Source organism: Balaenoptera acutorostrata, chromosome 9 (assembly GCF_949987535.1).
Source record: "Balaenoptera acutorostrata chromosome 9, mBalAcu1.1, whole genome shotgun sequence".
Classification (NCBI taxonomy): Eukaryota; Metazoa; Chordata; class Mammalia; order Artiodactyla; family Balaenopteridae; genus Balaenoptera; species Balaenoptera acutorostrata.
In genome coordinates, this window is record NC_080072.1 from 45,203,521 (window position 1) to 45,224,621 (window position 21,101).

Genomic DNA, 21,101 nt, shown 5'->3' on the forward strand with positions numbered 1-21,101 from the left:
CCAGTTAATCCCATAAAGGAGAGCCTCCCCCTGCCGCTGGCTAGGGGGCCTCCACCTCCCTCCCAAGTAAAGAAGAAAGGAAATAACGGCGCCAGGAACTGTGGCCCCAGTCAGAGCCACTGGGCCCACCTTCTAGTTCCAGGGCAGCTGTGCTAAGCACCCACTATGTGCCTGGCAGGCATCCAGGTTAGGCTGAAGGAGGTACAGAATTTCCAAGTCTTTGGTGGTGGTTTGGATATGTGACTGCAGGCGGCGTTGGGCTTCAATGTGAAGCAGTTTAGAGGAAGCCTGCCAGGGTACAGGGGTGTCACCCCAGTTTCACCCAGGCTTCCTCCAGAGGTCTTACGGCTTCTCCTTTCACACTTCATATGGGCTGGGCCATCCTCGTGGCCTCCCCGTGGAGAGCTGAGCATGGCCATGCAGTCAAGGAACACTAAGAACTGGCACTGAGACTGGCAGTGCTCCTGCACTTGGGGGCCCTGGTCTCCTCTGGCCTCAATGTGCTCATCCATAGAATTGGTACCTATGACACCTGCACATGTCAGAGAGCTGCCGGGAGGCTCAGACTCCACCCTCCACCGCCCACATCTCCACCACCACAGCAGAGGGAGGCTCGGAGATGGCCAGACTGTCATCTGGACTGAAAGGAAGCATGAGAGGCTTAGAACAAGAGGAAAGGATGCGGGCAAGGAGGGTCTTCTGTGTGGAAAAGGGCTCTAGAACTGGGGAAGTGAGGCATATTTCTTCTCTATGCCCTCCAGCACTAGATAATAGCAATGGTTTTTATTCTAGCGGCAATCATTTCTGGAGTGCTCACTGCTTTATCCCCAGCCTCTAAAACACTGCCATCATGACACAAAATATATGTATGTGTTGAACTGAAGCTAATCATTGCTGTGAGCCCAGCACCTCAAATAAATAGGATGAATCTTGGGGGTGGTAGGTGAGGAGCCCCTCCTGTGGCCATCAGCTTTTTGATGACTTTCTAGGCCACGTGAAGCCTCGCTTCCTCCCCTTCAGCTCTGCAAACTCCTAAGGCAGGAAGATTCAGGAGACTCAGCTAACTGGAGAGATTCTGAGCACCTAGAGGCTGTGAGATGGAGATAACCTCATCAGTCCCTGAGGCCTGAAGGCGGAACTAAAAGCAACAGGGCCCACTATCGGTTAGTTACCACTGTTGCTATTAACCATCAAAGTGAACCCCCCCAATCCCCCTCCCCTAGCAGACTGAAGAGAGGGATCCCAGAAATCACTGCCCCAAGCTCATTCTTGGACCTCATTACAGAAAGGCTTGGTTTTCCACGACGTCTGGAATCTATTTGTGAAACCTCTCAGGGAGGCCAGACAATTTCATCACAAAACCCAAATGTCAGACATTCTCTGGGACAGATAACAGGGCAGGACACTCAGGAGTTAGGTGCCCTGCTGACAGACTGGAGGCTGGCGCTGTCCGCAGTTCACCCCTCCTGGGCTGGAGTTTCAGAGAAGCCGGGAGCACCAACTCTGCAGCCTCCATGGGCAGTAAGCCCAGTAGTTAGGGTCCGTAGTGGAGCCTTCCCTCCTCTGGGAAACAGACACCCATACTTAACCCCTGGGGGAAAGGAGAACAAGGAACAGCTCCCAAGAAGGGAGGCAGCCAGGGATAAAAATCCTCACTGTTCAGATCCCGTTCACCCTGACAAACAGTAATAATCACCAAGGCAATAACTTACTCTGTGTCTGACACTGTTCTAAGTGCTCTACATATATTAATTTATGTAGGTCTCACAATCACCCTGTGAGCTGAGTACTATTATCCCCAGTTTACAAGTGAGGAAATGGAGGCCCAGAGAGGTTAAATAAGATGCCAAAAAGGTCACACAGCTAAAAATGAGATGCAAGCCCAGGTTGGTCTGAACCCAAAGACCATGCTCTCAGGCACAGCACCACACCCACACCACTCTCTCACTTCTTGGCATGAAGAAGTGAGAGCCTAGAGGGCCATCTATCTCAGTGGAGCCCCTGGTGTACCTAACTCTCCTACGTGCTAGGGCAGGAAGGCCCCTCTCACCTCAACAGTCCCCAGCCAGCATCTTCCTAGTGATATTTAAGAGACAAGACACACCATCAGCCCCTCCTGGCTCAGTTCAGTCTCAGAAACTCCGTCACACTCAATTCTCCTGCAGGCCCATGCCGAGCAGAGGTGGTTAGTTCTGGGCCCTGAGCTGGAGTGGAGGTTCCACATCTGGTCTGGGACAGGGAGGAGGACATGCAGAGTATGGATGATGGTCCTCCCCTGCTGTGCTCCAAATGGGTGCCCATCGGTGCCCAGCTAGCAATCATTCTAACGAATTGTGCAGCGCTCAGCTGGGCACACCATACATTTTCACCTACTCTGAAAACTGAGTCTGATTAGAACATGGTTCCAAGGCCCAGGACAGTTCAACAATCGAAAAACAAAACCACAATACGTGTCATCTGAACCCAGTGACCATAAAGCCTTTTTTGATTCAGAGCCTAATTAAGAAACAAAAAAAGGAGCAGGATACGGTTCCATGATGGCATCGCGCCACCTTCCCCCCATACTCCTGACTTCCGGTACAGAGAAGCATTTTGTCACCTTAGCACCTTCTCACCAAGACAACAATAGGCTACATTTTTTCCATCTAAGAACAGTCAGCTTGAAACCACAGCTGGAGAAGTAGGGAGAGCGGTCGTGGGTCTGCTGAGCCACCGAGGATGACGATTAATGGGTTTCCCAGGTCTGCTATCAGCTGTCCCAGACATGAAGTGGAGAGAATGCTCTTAGAACATGTTCCACCATCGGCCCTCTCTCAGGCGCTCAGGGAGCAGCTCGGCCTATGCATTCCTAACCCATGAGCTCAGCCTGGAGGGGAGCCAGGGAAAGCCAAGGTGGACAGCGGAAGGGCCGGGAAAGATCTGAGGACACTGGTTCTCCCTGCTGCTCCAGGAAAGGAGACTAGCAATGCCACGGGGCATGAAGACACCAGCTCTGACTCCACAGCAATGGACTATCTGGTTTGGCCTTGATAACAAGAAAGACGCAGGATCACAACAAATTTAAGAGAGACCTTAGAGAGGCCTTCTACTAAGACTTCTTACGTCACACAGGAGGAAACAGAGCAGAGAGGAAGGGAGAGGGGAATTTATGTTTCTGAAGACTTCCTATGTGCTAGAAATGATTCTTTATATGTGCGTCAAAGCCGGTAAGGTATGTTTTAATATTGCTGCTTTACAGATAAGGAATTTGGGACTCAAACCACTCAAGTAATTGGCCCAGGGTTGTAAACTAATAAGTGAAGGAGCAGAGATTTGACCCAGGTCCCTCCCAGGCTCTTCCTAGCATCCCCCCACCCCCTGCTGCACACAGGCAGGCCCTACACAGCTCTTGGGTCCCTAGTTCCCAAGTCTGTGACATCAGACCAGGGGTCCTTGACCATTTCTATGCTCTGGATCACTATGGCAACCCAGGGAAGCTATGGACACTTTCTCAGAATAATATCTTTAAGTGCATAAGATAAAATGTTAACACATTTAACATATCTAATAATATATTAAATGATGAGATCTAGCTGCAGGTCTAAGGCCTAACATAATTTCCAAATAGTAATAAGTGTAAACCAGAGATTGAGATATCTACAACTGCAAGGATAAGTGAAAATATCTGTGATTTCTATTGGTGACAAATCACAGGCACTCCTAACGTAGATTTGCTGCCACATTCATGATTGGGGGAAATGCTACATTTCAGTTAGAGGTTAGTGAAAATAAAGATTTTGCCCCCCATCCAAGTTCACAGACTCTTAAAGATTAAAAAACCTTGTATCGGGCTTCCTGGTGGCTCAGTGGTTAAGAATCCGCCTGCCAATGCCGGGCACACGGGTTCGATCCCTGGCCCGGGGAAGATCCCACATGCTGCGGAGCAACTAAGGCCATGCGCCACAACTACTGAGCCTGCGCTCTAGAGCCCGCGTGCCACAACTACTGAGCCCATGTGCCTAGAGCCCGTGCTCTGCAACAAGAAAAGCCACTGCAATGAGAAGCCTGCGCACCACAACAGAGAGTAGCGCCCGCTCGCTGCAACTACAGAAAGCCCACGCACAGCAACGAAGACCCAACACAGCCAAAAATAAAACAAATAAATAAATTTATCTTAAAAAAAAAACCAAAACCTTGTAACACTACAGATGGAAAATAAGCATATGAAAAGATGTTCCACATCATATGTCATCATGGAAATGCAAATTAAAACAGGGAGATACCACTACATATCTATTAGAATGGCCAAAATCCATAACACTGACAACACCAAATGCTGGTGAGGATGTGGAGCAACAGGAACTCTCATTCACTGCTGATAGGAATGCAAAAGGGTACAGCCACTTTGGAAGACAGGTTAGCAGTTTCTTACAAAACCAAACACACTCTTACCATACAATCCAGCAATCAAGCTCCTTGGTGTTTACCCAAAGAAGAAGAAAACTTATGTCCAAAAACCTGCACATGAATGTTCATAGCAGCTTTATTCATAATTGCAAAACTTGGAAGCAAGCAAGATGTCCTTCACAGGGGAATGGATAAACTGTGGTACACCCAGACAGTGCAATATTATTCAGCACTAAAAAGAAGTGAGCTATCCAGCCATGAAAAGGCATGTAGGCACCTTAAATGCATTATCACTAAGTGAAAGAAGCCAGTGTGAGAAGGCTACCTACTGTGTGATTCCAACTATATGACCTTTTGGAAAAGAAATGTCAAAAAACTATGAAGACAGTAAAAAAGATTAGTGGTTGCCAGGGGAGTAGGATGGAGTGGGGTGAAAAGGCAGGATGAATAGATGGAGCTCAGGGGAGTTTTAGGGCAGTAAAAAGATACATGACACTATACATTTGCCCAGACCCATAGAGTGTATAACACTGAGAGTGAACCCTAAGGCAAACTACGGACTTTGGGTGATTTTGATGTGTCATCACATCATAGGGTCATCAACTGTAACAATGATGCACTCTGGTGCAGGATGTTGATAGTGGGGAGGCTATGCATGTGTGGGGATGGGGGAGTATATGGGAAATTTCTATACCTTTCCCTCAATTTTGCTGTGAAACAAAAACTGCTCTAAGAAAATAAAGGAAAAAAAAGGATGCAACCACAAAAAACAAACAAAACCCATATCACACCAGCACTGCCAAAATCCTTAGCATGGGGGACAGGTGTCAACCCTTTCCTTAAAGCTGTAGGCCAGAATAGTAACAGTGACCATTTGCTGAAGGTTTACAATGTTACAGGCCCCCTGCTACCATGACCCATTTCCTACTTAACAACTCTCTGAACAGGGTAAATATTACCTTCATTCTACAGATTAGAAAATTTTGGTTTCAAAGTTGAATCTTAACGTAAGTTGGACACATCTACCTACTACATCTCAAGTTTCTGGATTATTATAATTGGAGAGATTGCAAAGCAGGCTGTTAAAAGCTATTTTACTTGAAACCTTATTTTGAATCTGTGTAAGGAAAACAAAATAAATTAGATACTAAATCTGATATAAGGCTGCAAGTGCCATCCTTAATCCAAAATTTCAAACTATTACATCCATCAAAAGAGCTTCATGGTATCAGCACATTAACTGAGACCCTCTAATAAGCAAACCTTCAAATGTGAAGTTCTAAAATCATCAGTTCATAAATACTAAGTAATGCTGTTGTCTATCTTAAATATTTCAGGTAAAATTTCTTTTGAAAATAAAGGTAAGAATAATGTCTGAGCCATCTCTGTATCCTTAACACCCAATACTAAGTGTTGAAGAAATGATGTGGTTGGAGACATAATGGATTTTACATCTTTCCGAGGGTTACTGTCTGTCTGTATTGAAGTCCTCAAACAAAGGTCAAACAACTGGCAACAACATATGGGACTGCTGGTTTTGAACATTCTTGCATTCTTCCATTTATCGCTGTGAAATTCCAGGCAAGTCCTTTATTCCAATTAAGCATCAGTTTCCTCCTCTGGAAAGTAGGGATGATCATGCCAGCCCGTATTACGCCACAGAGTTACTGTGAGAATCCAACGAGATACTGGATGTAAAATTGCTTTGCAAGCAGATGAGCTTTGTAGCATTGTGATGCACAGCTAAATTCTAATGAACGATGTCATTTGATATGATCTGGAGCCCCAGAGTAAATCTATTAGGGAAAAAGACAAGAGGCTCCTACAGCACAAGAAGGCAGCATAAATCCATGCCACCATACCTGTCGCTGAGTTCAGCAGCAGAAAAAAGGTCAATGATGTGCTCTTTATGGAAAAGCTTCCTGCCAAGAAAATATGAAAAAACAGGCAGAGTTTGGACCTGTCAATACTCAGGTTTACAATTCCTTGCAAAGGAACATAACCTACATTCTCCCCTCCCTCAAGGACCAGGGGTCACGGGCTACACCTAGGCGCCTCTCTAAGGAGAAGAGTTTCAGGGAGATAGTGATCTACCATGTCCAGTGTCTGGAAGAGGTCAAGTAGACGAGGATGCAAAAGCAGCCATAGTCTTGGCTAACCCTTAGGCCCCTGGTGACCCCGAAAAAGCATTTCTACCGGCACAGTAGAATGAAGCCACAGAGGGGTGGGAGTGAGAGGGAGGCGAAGCCAGGGAGCAAGGAGTACAGAGATTATCTTGCTCATGAATTTGGTTGAGAAGAAGGAAAGAAGAAACAGAGCTGATGATAGTGGTTTTCCTGTGAAGTAGGACAGCTGCTTAAAGGGAAGGGGCTGAAAGGGAAAGAGGGAGATAAAGGCTGGGGACAACTTAGACAGAAAACTGGCTAGACTTTCTTAAAAGGCTGTCCTGACAGCACTAAGATGCTCAGCACTGAGTTCTCACAACTTGGTACCAAGACCCTCCCGTCTCGGGCTCTGCTACTTTAGCGGAGTCCGGCAGCCTTGAGGATGGGGGCAGAGTGAATGTCAGATCTCCTACGGCTGGGCTGACCTGAAGTCGGGCCTTTGAGAAGCTGCTGAACACGGCTACAAAGACAGAACACAGGCGCCAGGATGGGCAAGAAAGTGAAGGCCAGGGGAGGCTAGGCTGACAGGTGGACAGAAAAGGGAGGAGTTGACTGAGGATGGAAACCCGGGTTGGCAACAGGTTTTGTGAGAGGGACACAGCGAGAGAAGCAGCAGTTCAGAGCTGTGGTTAGAGAGGAGCGTTTCAAAGGAGGATTTAGGTGGAGCAGTCCCAGGTGGTGGCAGACTCCGAGCTGTGACCCTGGGGATGGGTCGCCGAGCTGAAGGTGGGAGGTGGAAGTTGCTGGAGCCGCAGAGGCCGAGGCCTCTGAGAAGGGGGTGCTCGGTGGCTGGACTGCAGTGGCGGAATGCTGGCCAGAGGCAGGGTGCACAGGAGGCTGAGAGCAAGGAGGGAGTGTGGCCAGCATGGGGCATGTGAGAAGGGGGGTCTGCAACCCAAGGTAGGAGATGGGTTGATCAGACAGAACACCAGGCCAGCCTGGAGGAGGAACTGCAATGCAAGGCACCGGGGAGCCATGAATGTGAGCAAAGAGCCGCAATCAGATCCGTGCTTCGGAAGGACAATTCTGTGGGGGTCAGGAGCTGGACTGGACGGGGGGAAAAGGCAAAAGAAACTTCAGAGATGTGTTCTGCCATCACCTGGGTAAGAGATTGCTGCTTCCACCGAAGTGCAGGCAGTGGCAATGGAGAGAAGGGGATGGATATGAATAAAATTGCAAAGGAAGGTGCAGCAACTGGGGGAAGAAAGCAGGGGAGTCCATGATGTTTGTAGGATTTTGACCTTTCAGGATTTAGAGAAACAGAGGAAGAGAAGCAGGTTTCAGAAAGAAGATGGTGAATGTGGTTTAAAGGTGTCCAACAGGCATCCTGAAGATGTCTTAAGGGACCTAAGTGGGGGGTCATGGGGCTCAAGAGACAGGTAAGGGCCACAGATACAAAAGTAGAGAGTCGTCTTCATGGCCGGGGGGAGCGGTGACAGATGAGTGTAGCTGAGATTTCCCCTAGAAAGCACACCCAGCAGAAGCAAAAGGAGTCAAAGACAAGCCCTTGGAGGACACTGAGTACGTACAGCGAAAAAGGAGAAAGAACATGAAGATGACTTTAAAAAATGTGTCCAAAAAGTTGTGTCACAAATCCAATAGGAGAGGAGGTAATTAACAGCTACCAGGCACTTTAAATGCTTTATGTGCATTTGGCGTATAACCTTCATTCCAGCCCTATAATTATTATTATTCCCATTTCACAGATGAACAAACAGAGGCTCCAAGAGGCAAGGTCATACTACTTAGCAAGCAGTGGAGCTGGTATTCAAAGAGAGAATAAAACCTAAACTTGTTAGAATGGACTACATGAAAGGCCTTTCAGTGATCTGCCTCCTGTCTCCCTACCCCCCAACCTTACCTCCTACCACGGTCCCCCCTGCTCACTCCCCTCCAGGCCCCTCTTGGCTGCCTTGCTGCCTCTTCCAGCTGGCCGAGAGCTTTCTCACCTCAGGGCCTTTGCACTTGCTGTCCTCGCTGAACATGCTCTTTAACAGCTGGCTGCTTCTTACTCAGAGATCTCAGCTTAAATGTCACCTCCCAGCCACTCTGTCTAGAATCAACTCCCCTCCCCTGGTTCTTTCTATCATAATACCCTATTTATGACCTTCTTGGGATGACATGATAAAATTATCTTTGTCTGTTTCTGTTCTCCCTGGACCAGATGGAAAGCTCCACAAGTGCAGGGGCCTTCTCTGCTGTCATCCTCCTCTGGTGCCCAGAGGACTTGCACTTGGATAGCAGTCACTAAATCAGTGAGAAAAGAGTAAATTAAGGAATCTACTCCTTCTTGCATAGTGTTAGGTGTTGCGGATATTCGGGAGGATTTTTTCCCTTCCAGGAAGACTACCAATGGGAATAACCCTGTTTGGGCAGCAAGGCTGGCCTCAGCCTGTCCCTAATCTGCTGGCCTGTGGTGAAAGAGCAAGCAGCTCTTCTAAGACAGGATGAGCAGAGGATGCAATAAATTCCTTAGGCCTGAGAGAGCTGTTATTCACAGAGGGAGAGACTCCAGTCGACCTTTCCTTTCTTCATCTCCAAGGTTTTGCAAGTCCTTCCGTGAGGAAGTCAGATCATGTGGCTCTGCTTAACCACCTCCAGTGGCCCGACATCTCATTCAGAGTAAAAGACAAAGTTTTTCCAGTTGTTCCAAGGCCCATGCGATCTGGATCCACTCCCTTCCTGGACCCGTGTCTTACCACCCCGGCCTGGCTCCTTCTAGGTGCATGGGTCTCCTTGCTGTCCGGAGAATATACTGAGCACGCTCACTTGTCAGTATCTCTACGCCTGTTGCTGTTCCCTTTGTCTAGAATTCTCCTCCCTCTAAGAGCCACACGCTCATGCCTCACTTCCTTAAGGTCTCTGCTCAAATGTCACCGTCTCACAGAAGCCTTTCTAGGGCATCCGATATAAAACAGTAACCCACCTCTGGTCGGGGCACCCATGTTGCCCTCACCTTGTTTTTTCTCCCTAGCAGTTTACCACCAACACACACACACACACACACACACACACACAGACACACAGAGGTATGCACACTCAGGCCACGTATATTTATCTGTCGTCTCTCACTAAGAATGTAAACTCCAAGAAGGCAGGAATTTTATCTGCTCTCTTTACTGCTGTATCCCTGGTGCCTGGCATGTAGTAGACATTCCAAATGATTTTTTGAAGGAATTAATAACTGTGAACAATTTAACTCAGGGATGGCAATTTTAAAAATAAGAGTAAGTGGAAACAGTTTGGTGGTTCCTCAAAAAGTTAAACACAGAATTACCATATAACTTAGCAATTCCACTCCTAGGTATATGCCCCGAAGAACTGAAAACAGGAACTTGAGCTGATACTGTATACCAAGGTTCATGGCAGCATTATTCACAATAGCCAAAAGGAGGAAACAACCCAAGTGTCCAGAGAGGGATGAATGGATAAACAAAATGTGGTATGTACATACAGCAAAATATTTTTCAGCCTTGAAAAGGAAGGAAATTCTGACACATGCAACAACATGGATGAACCTTGACGACATTATGCTAAGTCAAATAAACCAGTCACAAAAGGACAAATATGTATGATTCCACTTATATAAGGTACCTAGAGTAGCCAAATTCACAGAGACAGAAAGTAGAATGGTGCTTGACAGGGGCTGGGGGGAGGAGAGAGTAGGAAATTATTGTTTAATGGGTAGAGTTTCAGTTTGGATGATGAAAAAAGTCTGGGAGGTGGATGGTGTGTTGGCTGCACAACAGTGTAAATGTACACTGAACTGGATACTGAAAAATGGTTAAAATGGTAAACTGAATGTTATATATTTTACCACAATTAAAAAATGAACCCAGACTCAATTCAGTTAGTGGAAAACTAAGTATGACTGAGATAAGTTGGACACGTAAATCTACTTTTTTAACTGTAAATATTATGAAATCTAAATACAGAATAAGTACTTCTGATTAAAGTTTAGCATCCAAATTGAGATTTTGAAGTCTTAGTACAAAAATCTAAAATATCCTATTAATAACTTTTATAGTGATTACGTATCAAAATATTTTGATAAATTGAGTTAAATAAAACATATTACTAAAATTGGAAAAAAGAAAGGAATAAAGTTCTGATACTTGCTACCACTTGGATGAACCTTGAAAACACTATGCTAAGTGAAATAAACCAGATACAAAAAGACAAATATGATCCCACTTACATGAAATATCTAGAATAGGAAAATTTATAGAGACAGAAAGGAGATCAGAGGTTACCAGGGGCTAGGGAGAAGGGGGCGGGGACTGGAGAGTTATTACTTTGGGTACAGAGGTTCTAACTGGGGCAGTGAAAAATTTTGGAAATAGAAAATGGTGACGGTTGTATAACATTGAGAATGTAATTAATGCCACTGATTTATATACTTTAAAATGGTTAAAATGGCAAATTTTATGTCATACATATTTTACCACAGTAAAAAAAGGGAAACATTAGGAATACCAAAGAGAGAAACAGAGACAGAGACAGAGGCAGAGAGAGAGAAAAAGAGAGAGGGAGAGAGAGGGAGAAAATGGAAAAGATCGCTTTCTTAAAGCAGAGAGAACAATGCACAGCTGCATGATAAACATCGGCATGCTAACTAGAAGGGGTAAAGGAACTTCCCTGGACTTCTGCAGATTTGGACATAAAAGAATTTTCCCAGGTATGTTCCTTAGATTTAGACAGCTCTCTCTGAGAATAAAAATCTTCCCACTGCTGAATTCCCATTGATGAACCTTTGGTGATAGCTCGCTACCCTATATCTCTTAAGACCATGACGCATAAGAGGAGGTGTGGGATATGCCAGGTGGCAGTGAAATACGTTCCATACAGCTGAAGGCTCTGAAGTTAAAACACGTTCTGGTTTTCTTCCCAAGAAGCCGCATAGAAGTTTAAGGTAAATAGTTTTTTATGTAAGATAATTTTATAATACATAAAAGAATTCGTGTATATACTATTAAATTTACAACTTACTCCCCTTAAATATACACGTCTATAACTATACATGTTCTATAATACACTGTCTATAACTATATATGTTCTACAATACATTATTTGCATTGGTGTATATGTTAAACATGTTATAGAGAGAGCTGGTAGCTCATAGCTGATCATCCTATATCAACTGAGGTCTGTGTGGCCTCCCACCTCTGTCTCTTGCAAAACTCACTGGCTGAAAGGCCAAGCAGGAAAAGACTCAGCTGCTTGAACCCACAGGCATCTGGTTCTCTTGTACACAGTTTGACTTCTTCGGCCCAATCCTGCTTCCCTCCCCCATTCCTTTCACAGGTATTGATTACTAATGAACATCTTGCACCCCAAACACCTTCTAAGCATCTGCTTCTGAAGAACTCAACCCGTGACAAATATGTCCTATTCGTTAGTTAGGTACTATTCTAGGGGCTGGAAAATCAGCAGAGACTATAAAGACAAAAACTCCTGCCCCCAAGGAGCTTATATTTTAATGGGGTTTCTGGAAACACTTTTGTGTATGTGATAAAGCAATGTATGAAGCTAAAGCAGCCCCTTCTACATTCTTCCTGCCTCAAAACCAGACATGATGGCTGGAGCTGCAGCAGCCATCTTGTGACTACAAGGTGACAAGTATGAGGAAAAGCCTAGAGCTGCACTATCCAATTCAACAGCCATTAGTCACATGAGACTATTGAGGATTTCAAATGTGGCTAATCTGAATCGAGCTGAGCTGTAAAACACATAGAATTTTGGAGACTTAATACCAAAAAAAGAAGATTGTAAAATAGCTCAGTAATAATTTTATATATTGACTACCTGCTGAAATAATAATATTGTGGATATATTATGTTAAATGAAAAATATTATTAAAATCAATTTCACCATTTCTTTGTACTTTTTAAAATGTGGGTACTAGAAAATTTTTAATTACATATGTAGCTCACCTTATATTTCTATTGGACAGCACTGGCCCAGAGAATCACAGGGAACATAGCCATTGAATTTCCAGTCACCACCTTTCTCCTGACATCTGGTTAAAAAATGAGCCCCTATTTGTTTAAGTCTCTGCAGTTGAGTTTTCAGTTACCTGCAGCTGAGTGCAATCCTTTCTGATTCAGAGGGGAGAACAAACTAAGTGCTGGGCCCAGTGAATTGCCCAGGAGCTTCCCTGTGGCAGGAAGGCCGAACTCAGCCTGGTACCCCACCTGGTTGATAGGAGATAGATACATTCACACTAAGTGGAAAAATCCCCTGCCATGGAATATACTGATCTCCAAGATATTTTTTTATTATGAAAAACAAGCAAAGCCCAGCAAGAGCCTCCAATGAGCAGGAAGGAGGGAAGCCAAGAGACCTTCCAGTCTGGGAAGCAGAGCATGAAACTGCTTCATGGTTTCCTCTTGCCCTGCCCAGTGGTACACATTAATTTGCATAATCCTGGCCAGAGATTCCCTAAGGCCTTCTGCAACCCTGGGTGGGCCAGGAACTGTGAGAGGTTTTTCTTTTTTCGCCAAGAAGAAGGAGGCCCAGCCCTTCAGCCTCACAGGCCTACAGGCCGGTTTCCCTTTCCCCCTTGAAAGCTCCATGAACAACCAGATGCTAGTCAAGGCGCAGACAAGGCTGTGGTCCTCATCCCACACCACAGGGAGAGGATGCTCATGAGCAATGGTCAGATGCAAATCTGCACAGACGTTTGAATAAGGAAATAAGGGGCTGGCTGGTCCCGGCTTCTGTAACCCCACTATCAGGGCTTGGAAATACCAGGACTCACCCAGTACAGCTCCAGAAAGAAGTACATATGTTAATAGTATGCTATTTGTATTGCTCCAGAAAGAAGCCTCTTGAGCTACACAGTTCATTCATTTAGTCCCTGAACACCCTCCCTGTGTCAAGCCCTGTACTGGGTGCTTCAGACCCAAAGGTGAGCCAGACATGGTCCCTGTCCTCAGGGAGTTCACGGTGAGTGGGAAAGTGGCCGAAAAAGCAGTCAATGAGGGATACCGATCAGCAAGGTAGTGGTAGGACCAGAGTCTGGGAGCCCATGGGGGCACCAAACCCAACTGGGGATGAAATAAGAGAAGGGGGATGTAGAAAGGCTGTCAGGGCAGGCTCCCTGGAGGAGGTGATACTAGTTTAAATTGAATCATAAGAGAACAAGTTAGCTGGGTCAGGAAGGTACCCCTGTTCAGCACAGAGAGTACAGATCCTCCGTGGGCCAGGGCTCTAAAAGCTCCCACTATTAGATGAAGTTTTGAAGAGGAAAGCATACACTTGTATTTGTTCTTCTTTTAAAGAGCATTCACCTTGTACAGAGAAAGCAAACTTCTTAATGAAACCACGTATGTGAAACTATAAAGCACCATGCAAATGTTGGGCAGTAACAGTAATGAAATAGTTGTGATTGTGATTGTTACAGGGGCGGCAGCAGTCCCTACCACATGGCTACCAAACTGCTCTTTACTCAGTGGCCCCATTCAAGGCCACCCAGCCCAGACTCCAGGACTCGGAGGGTGTCCATCCCAAAGCCCACTCAGCCAAGCTAAGGAAATCCAAGAAGGCAACATCCCAAGGCTCTTATCACTCTCCTGCACTATTTTTGGGAGTGTCTACTGCAAGAACCTCCACGAACGAGAACTTGACAATGCCTATAACATTGTCAATGCAATGCACACACCCTTGGACTCCGAAATGTTTACAATCTATCCCGTAGACTTGCTTTCATGTGCATACAAAGTGTGTATGAGGAAGTGTACTGCAGTACTGTTTAAGACAGCAATAGACTGGAAACAACCTAAGCAGTTAAATAAATTGTGATGGAACCATAAAATATCAAGCCTTAAAAAGCCATGAAAATAATAAAAGGGTTAGATTCCCCACGTACTGATATATAACAATCTCCAATATATATTTTTGAGTGAAAAAAAGGTGCACAACAAATATGTAAAAATTTTTCCCATTAAATAAGAGAAAGGGGGATGCACACATTCATATGCTTGCATGCACATATGCACACACACGCATACACACACGTGTAAAGGCTTTCAGGAAGGGTGCACGGGAAATGGCACAGTGGATGTCTCTAGGGAGGAGACTTGGTGGCCTGGGGAAAGGCACTTCCTTTCACAGTATACTTTCTTCTCCTGCTTGAATTATTTTTTTTATCATGAGCATGCATTTCTTTTTTAATTAAAGAAAACAAATTAGTTTGTTCTTAAAAAGACAAAGAAGTCTTTATTTATAAATGTACTTGTAAAATGAACCACAGTGAACCCAGATCAACCACGTCCTACGAAGACAGCCAAAAAAGAATTTTTTCATCTCGGTTTAATATTGTTGGGAATTGATTTCCTCAAGCTCACATGGCATGTTCAGTGCACGCACTCACGCAAACCCCACACACTTCGTGTGGAGCTGTGGTGACAAGTGTAGTGATTCACACAACCCAATTGGTAATCTAGGCTTGCAGATGTGCCTAGTGAAACAGCGCCCGAGTCCACTGTCAGGTAAGCGGACAGATCCAGAGTTTATGGCAGCTTTTTTTTTTTTTGGAAACTTATTTAATTTATTTATTTATTTTTGGCTGCATTGGGTCTTTGTTGCCGCGCGTGGGCTTTCTCTAGTTGCGGCAAGCAGGGGCTACTCTTCGTTGCGCTGCACGGGCCTCTCATTGAGGTGGCTTCTCTTGTTGCAGAGCACGGGCTCTAGGTACGTGGGCTTCAGTAGTTGCGGCACACGGGCTTCGGTAGTTGTGGCTCACGGGCTCTAGAGCGCAGGCTCAGAAGTTGTGGTGCACGGGCTTAGTTGCTCCACTGCGCCACCAGGGAAGTCCTATGGCAGCTTTTTGTTCAACTAGTACAGAAGGTCACACCACAGGGACCATCCTCTACTCTGTCGGTTATGCCTGCAACTGTCCGTATTAGGCAAAGCGGTGCTAGACATTTCCCAGCCAGTGCAGCACAGCCTGGCTTTGAGGGCCCTGGTGGGTGATTTCAGAGGTGGGGAATGTCAGATAGGTTTATCTAGGCTGGGAGATAGCGGCCTTCCCTCCCAGCTTCACCCCTCCCTCCCTCCTTGCTCCTGCTGTGCTCTGCTCATGAAGCTCGGGAACCACATAATGAGTTGGGCTGCAAGCATTACGGGGCCTGGGTTACCCACCACTGGGGAGCCAGTGCAGACACAAAGACAGGCCAAGGTCACATTCAAGTGCAGAAGGTGTGGCGTGACCCTGCTGGATGTTCACAAAACACAGACATTTCCTTCTCACAGGATAACCCAAGAGTTTTCATTATATAGGCTGGCCCCATGGCTGCTGGTGACAGGAGCCCATGAGTCATTTCCTGCAAGCAGGTTTTTATGGCAATGATGTACAAATGCCTCCTGGTCTGAACTGGTTACCTGTGATTACTGAGCTACCCCCTGGAGGGTGGGAGAAAGAACCCCGGATTGAGAATCGGGGGCTCATCCTCAACGACCCTCCACGTCCTCTGTTTGACCGAGGGACCCTCTCTTCACAGTCTGGCCCCAGGAGGCCTTTCTGGTCTCCTGTCATTCATCCATTCTGTTCTCTCTGGCTCTCATGCTCTCCCTGCTTCCCTCTCTCCACAGGTACCTTCATTCCCATTCCATGAGTAATGTACTCTTACCAGAATATGTTTCTCTGCCTTATGTTCCCTCTAGCTGTTCCTTCAGTAAAGCAAGGCAAACTCCTACTCATCTGTCAAGCCCCAAATCATACCTCCTCTTGCAGGAAGCATTCCCAGACTACCCCAGTCGCTCTTCTGTGTTCCTGCAGAACAGTGTATACAACTCTCTCATAGCACTGAGGATATTAATGATAATAATGGTTAAACATTTACTGATCACTTATTATGTACTAGGCAGCATTCTAAACGCTTTACAAAGATTACCTTATTTAATCCTCACAGTAACTCCATGAAGGAAGTACCATTATTATCCTCATTTTACAGAGATGGCTACTGAGGATCAGGGATTTCGGTAACTTGCCCAAGGCCGCAGAGCTATTAAGTGGCTGTCTTGTGCCTAGACAAGTGCCTGGCACATAGTAGCTGCTCAATAATCATTCACCTCATAAATGATTAAGTGAATAAATACAGAAATGATGACACTTCTGTCCTCTCTATAGAAAGCTCAAGTGAGAACCACTTCTTATTAAGCTTTCAAACCATTTCCTCTGTCAAATACCTACTAATGTATAGGGTATTGGAAATACCTAATGAATGAATGAACGAAACACTATATGAGGAAACCAATAAACAGAATCCAAATCTTGGCAATGCTTCCCGCTAGCTTCAACCAAATAGCTTCATGTTCCTGGGCCCCCTGGTTGTCACCTGTCAAATGCAGAGATTGTACACAACATTCTTTCAAGTTCCTCCTAGCATTAAAGGTACATATAAAATAAATGAGCAGACTCCATGACTTTGTGACGATGGTAATTTCCAGGCCAAATTATGTATTGCATTTTCTTCAGGGCCGTTTTCCCCAGGAACATTACACAATTGGATGTGGCATTTCATCCGGGTACTACCCTAATTCAGAGCCAATATCAGTCCTGAAAGAGTTTCTTTGGCTTGCTCCTTGGTTCACTCCTTTCTTATCCAAACAGATCACACCCAGGGAAAGAATTATTAAGTGCCTGGCAAAACCCACATAAATAATAATCAATAATGAACACTGATCCCAAGTTAGATTACGCAGCTGGCACCTAGGCCACTGCTCTAGGGACCTTGCAGGTCCTCCTCCCTGTCCCCTGGCACCTGTACCAGAGGTCATCTTCTCCAAACAGTTCCTGGTCACCAATCTCCCCCTGCCATCACCACTAACACACACCACACCACACACACACACACACACACACACACACACACACACACAGAGTCCTGCTGGCATGAGGGAGCAGACAGGGCTCATAGCGCCTGGAAGGGGCTGATTAATGCTTGTGAATCTCTGAGGCCCAGATCCACTCCAGATGGTGCCGAGATGCATCCACATCCGTGCAAAGGTGGGAGCTCTGGCTGCATTTCATTCATTCCCACTCTACCTGCGGCTAAGCAGGAGCTTGGCTATATGCCCGGTACCTGACACGCCTGTGTTACACGGCTTAGTGTTAATGATGAACCACGTACACAGTAACGCCCAGCACTTCTTGTTTGGCTAATGCTTGACGACGTAAACTAGTACACCAAAGGATAAACCTAAGCGAGGTGTGTGAGCAAGACAGTGTCTGTTCATGTCGGAAAAGAGCGAGGACAATGTTCTGTTTTGCTTGACTCACAACCAGGAGCGCCAGGCTCTCAGAGCGAGGCGAGCACCGGCCAACCACGTGACTCCAACATGGCGAGGCCTGTTCCATAACCAGAAAGCAAACAAGCAGTCACCCATCAGGTAGACGACACCTGCTGTTTGTCTATCGCCCACCTCCACGTCCCTGGGGACCTGTTCCTCCCTCAGGTCAATCATGTGATGTTTATAAGGGCTGTCAAAGGCAGTGGTCAGCTCCTCTGGCTTTGGCCACAATAACTGGCCCAGAGGTGAGCCAGTTGAAATCCTTCCCTGAGATTTTTTTCCATACCGAGCAGGAAGAGAAAGATCCTGGTCTTTTGGGTCACAGAGCTACAAAGATATGAACGAGAGGCTAGCATCATGAAGAAAATCTGTCTGCAGGAGGGAAGAATGAAGCCAAAACAGGGCAAAACATCTAAGAAAGATGGAAGGAGAGAGGATGGGAAAGACTTTGAGTGTCTGGACCTTCCTGTTTATACGAGTTAATCACTTCCCTCATTTCCCTGTTTTGTTTAGGTTAGTCTGAGTTTCTGAAACATGAGGATAAAGTAGCCTAACACAGTCACAACCATCCGTACAGTGCATTTTCAAATGTATCTTCTACACTTTAGGATCCAAGTAGTTTTTATGGGATGGGTTACCACATTTCAAATGTCTTTGTTCCTCCTCCTGAGAAAGGTGTATAAATTCCTGGGCAAGAACCACTCTTACCCAGCATCACTAACTAAAGACAGTCCTTTTCCTTTGTATCTTAGGCATCAACGATGACCTGCCAACCACAGGATGTTAAGGACTCTTCCACTTCAAGCCATCAAAGCTTATAAAATAGGGGCTGGCCAGACAGACCAGGCAACCGGCTAGTGATTTCTGAAAGGACATCTTCATGGTGGTCAACCCTCCATTCCATCCCTCCGCTGGCCAACTCCCTCCGAAGGTCTGTCTTCAGATCACCAAGAGAGTCCCTCAGCAGCTAGAAACTGTTGGGCGTATGGGGCAATGCATTTGCTGATACAATAAGAGCTCTGAAAATCTTCCTTGAGAAAACATATTGCACCCCAGCTGCCTGACTTCTATGGGTCATTTTAAAAGAAAACCACCATATACAATTACTGAAAAGGGTGAAGCTTTGAAAGTTAAAAGCTTCCCCCTCCTGGAACTCTGAAGAGCTGCCCAGTGAACCATGAACCATGAAGTTACAACAACTAGGAAAGGAGGTACTGGGCAGGGGTGGCACTTAGGATACTGGCCCCACCTCCCACCCCCCCTTTTTTCTTTAACGCTTCCCTCTCCTCTGTGTAAGGCCGAAGCTTGGCAGGTTATGGGCAGGCCCTTCCTGGATGGCTAATATGCTCTGGGCTAAGGCGACTGGGCTGTTTCAGCCTGATGGAATGCTTGCCTGTGCTCCAAACGGTCTGTGCGTCCCAGGCTCGGAGGAGCCTGGCAGCTGTCTCCCCGGGGGCAAGGGAAAGCGGCGTATCCCACGGTGGACTCAACGGCTCCACATCACCAAAACAAAAACACAACAGTCCTGATCTCTATGGAGAGTTCAATCCTCTTGTCTAGGATTGGCACTGACTAGAATTCCAAGGGCTCTGGCTGAGCTACCTCCTGTGAGGTCTAAATACAGCTCGCTCGCTTTTAACCTAAACATACAGCCTGGACCAGTGCCCAGGGCTGACAGCCCCCAGGGAAGTCTTGACTTCTGGCTGCCCATTTGGGGATGGGTGATGCAGAGCTATCAGAGATGTGATGCGCTGGGCAGCCCCACGTTCACCGATGTCGCCTACGGCCACTCAATGGGGAAAGCGACCAGCTTGTGGAGGGTTAACTGTGAGTGGGACCCTGAGCAGAGGAAGGGGGTGGGGAGGGGGAGAATGCGGAGATGTGAAGAGGAAGAGACAGAGAGGGAGGAAAAGACAGTAAAGACCAAAGACCTACTTCTTAGCCAACTAAAGTCAGGGAGCTTTCTAAAATGTTTGCTCCCAGGGCGACACAACTCTAATTATGCCTCTCTAGGGAATTTAGGGCCTAAGCCCTATAATCAGAGAGACCAAGGTTGCCTTCTTATTATGTAACTTTGGGCAAGGTAACTGACTTCTCAGATTTCAAATCTCTTAAACGATCCAAAGGACTACTGTGCTGTTCAACAAGACCACGTACAGAATGCGCCTGGCCCAAAGACGCTACCTGGTAAATAGTAGCTACTAGAAGAAGTAGTGGTAGTAGTTAATAGTAGAAACAGGATAACATCAAGCATGCCTTCATTTTCTCAGCCTTGGGAAGGACACAAGAAGAGCTGTGAGGCCACCATGATAAGATAGAAGCCCCCAACCAGGATAAGCTGTTCATATACAGACAAAGGCAACCTTCAGCTGAGCCAAACAATAAAACACATCCACACCCACTAAGAACCTTATAATGGCAAAATGGCAACAGTTTCCTAACCTCCCAACAAGCCAACTCACATGCCCCACAGGGTAAGAAGCGTCCATGCTGGAGTTTCCCTTACCTTGGTGTTCATACAAGACTTCCCTCGCTTATACTCTTTGTGGGACCCACGCTTGTCCAGTTTGTACCACAGGGCCTTGGCCTTCCAGGTGGTCACCTTGGACTTGAGCTTGGAATAAAAGTTTCTGTGGTCCAGAGGGTCTAGGTCCAGGTGCCGTGTGAGGATGTTGAAGGCCTGGAGGGTGCCTTTGCACGTGGAAGCCTGGACAAAGTTCTCGAAAACCTGCCCGGCCTGGGCCTGCTTCTCGTCCTCGTTTTCCCCCATGTTTCAGGAGCCACGTAGAGCAGTGGTGTGGAGAGGATGGAGGAGAACACCATGAAGTACCTGGAGAAACGTCACACCTGCAAAGGTAGGCAGAGGCAGAGGTGAGCTTCGTGGATGAGGGTAGAGTGGGGAGAAGGTGCAGAGAGGTAAAAATACAATTCCTTTAAGGTACTAACATACTAAACATAACACTTAATACTAAACATACATAATCCATAGGAGAGGTATAATCATACCTTCTAACCTGGCAATGCTGCCTTGCTGGCACTCTCTCTCCCCAACACTCCATTCCCCTGGCTGGCTGAAAAGAACTACACATTGCCAAAGATATATCCTGGCTGATGTCAATATTACCTGGTCAATCTTGCTATGAGCAGTGGTTCTGGAGGTAGTAACTAGCAAAAGGAAAACAAACAAAACCCAGAAAGGCACACTAGATTCAGCACTGTTGAAAACCTATAATTCTTGGTGCCCTAAATTGGTTG

General features: G+C 46.2%; 1 protein-coding gene across 12 annotated transcripts in view; it reads right to left on the reverse strand.

Moving 5' to 3' along the window:
• The window catches only part of MICAL2 (microtubule associated monooxygenase, calponin and LIM domain containing 2), a 237,624-nt gene that overhangs the window by 170,502 nt on the left and 46,021 nt on the right, over positions 1-21,101 (reverse strand). For all 12 annotated transcript variants that reach the window (XR_009009189.1, XM_057552292.1, XM_057552287.1 and 9 more), the window contains exon 3: positions 20,353-20,693. Coding sequence is in view for 11 of the 12 variants with exons in the window: in XM_057552292.1 (XP_057408275.1) it covers positions 20,353-20,616 (264 nt within the window). In the remaining variant the exon portion in view is untranslated. The remainder of the gene's footprint in view (positions 1-20,352; positions 20,694-21,101) is intronic.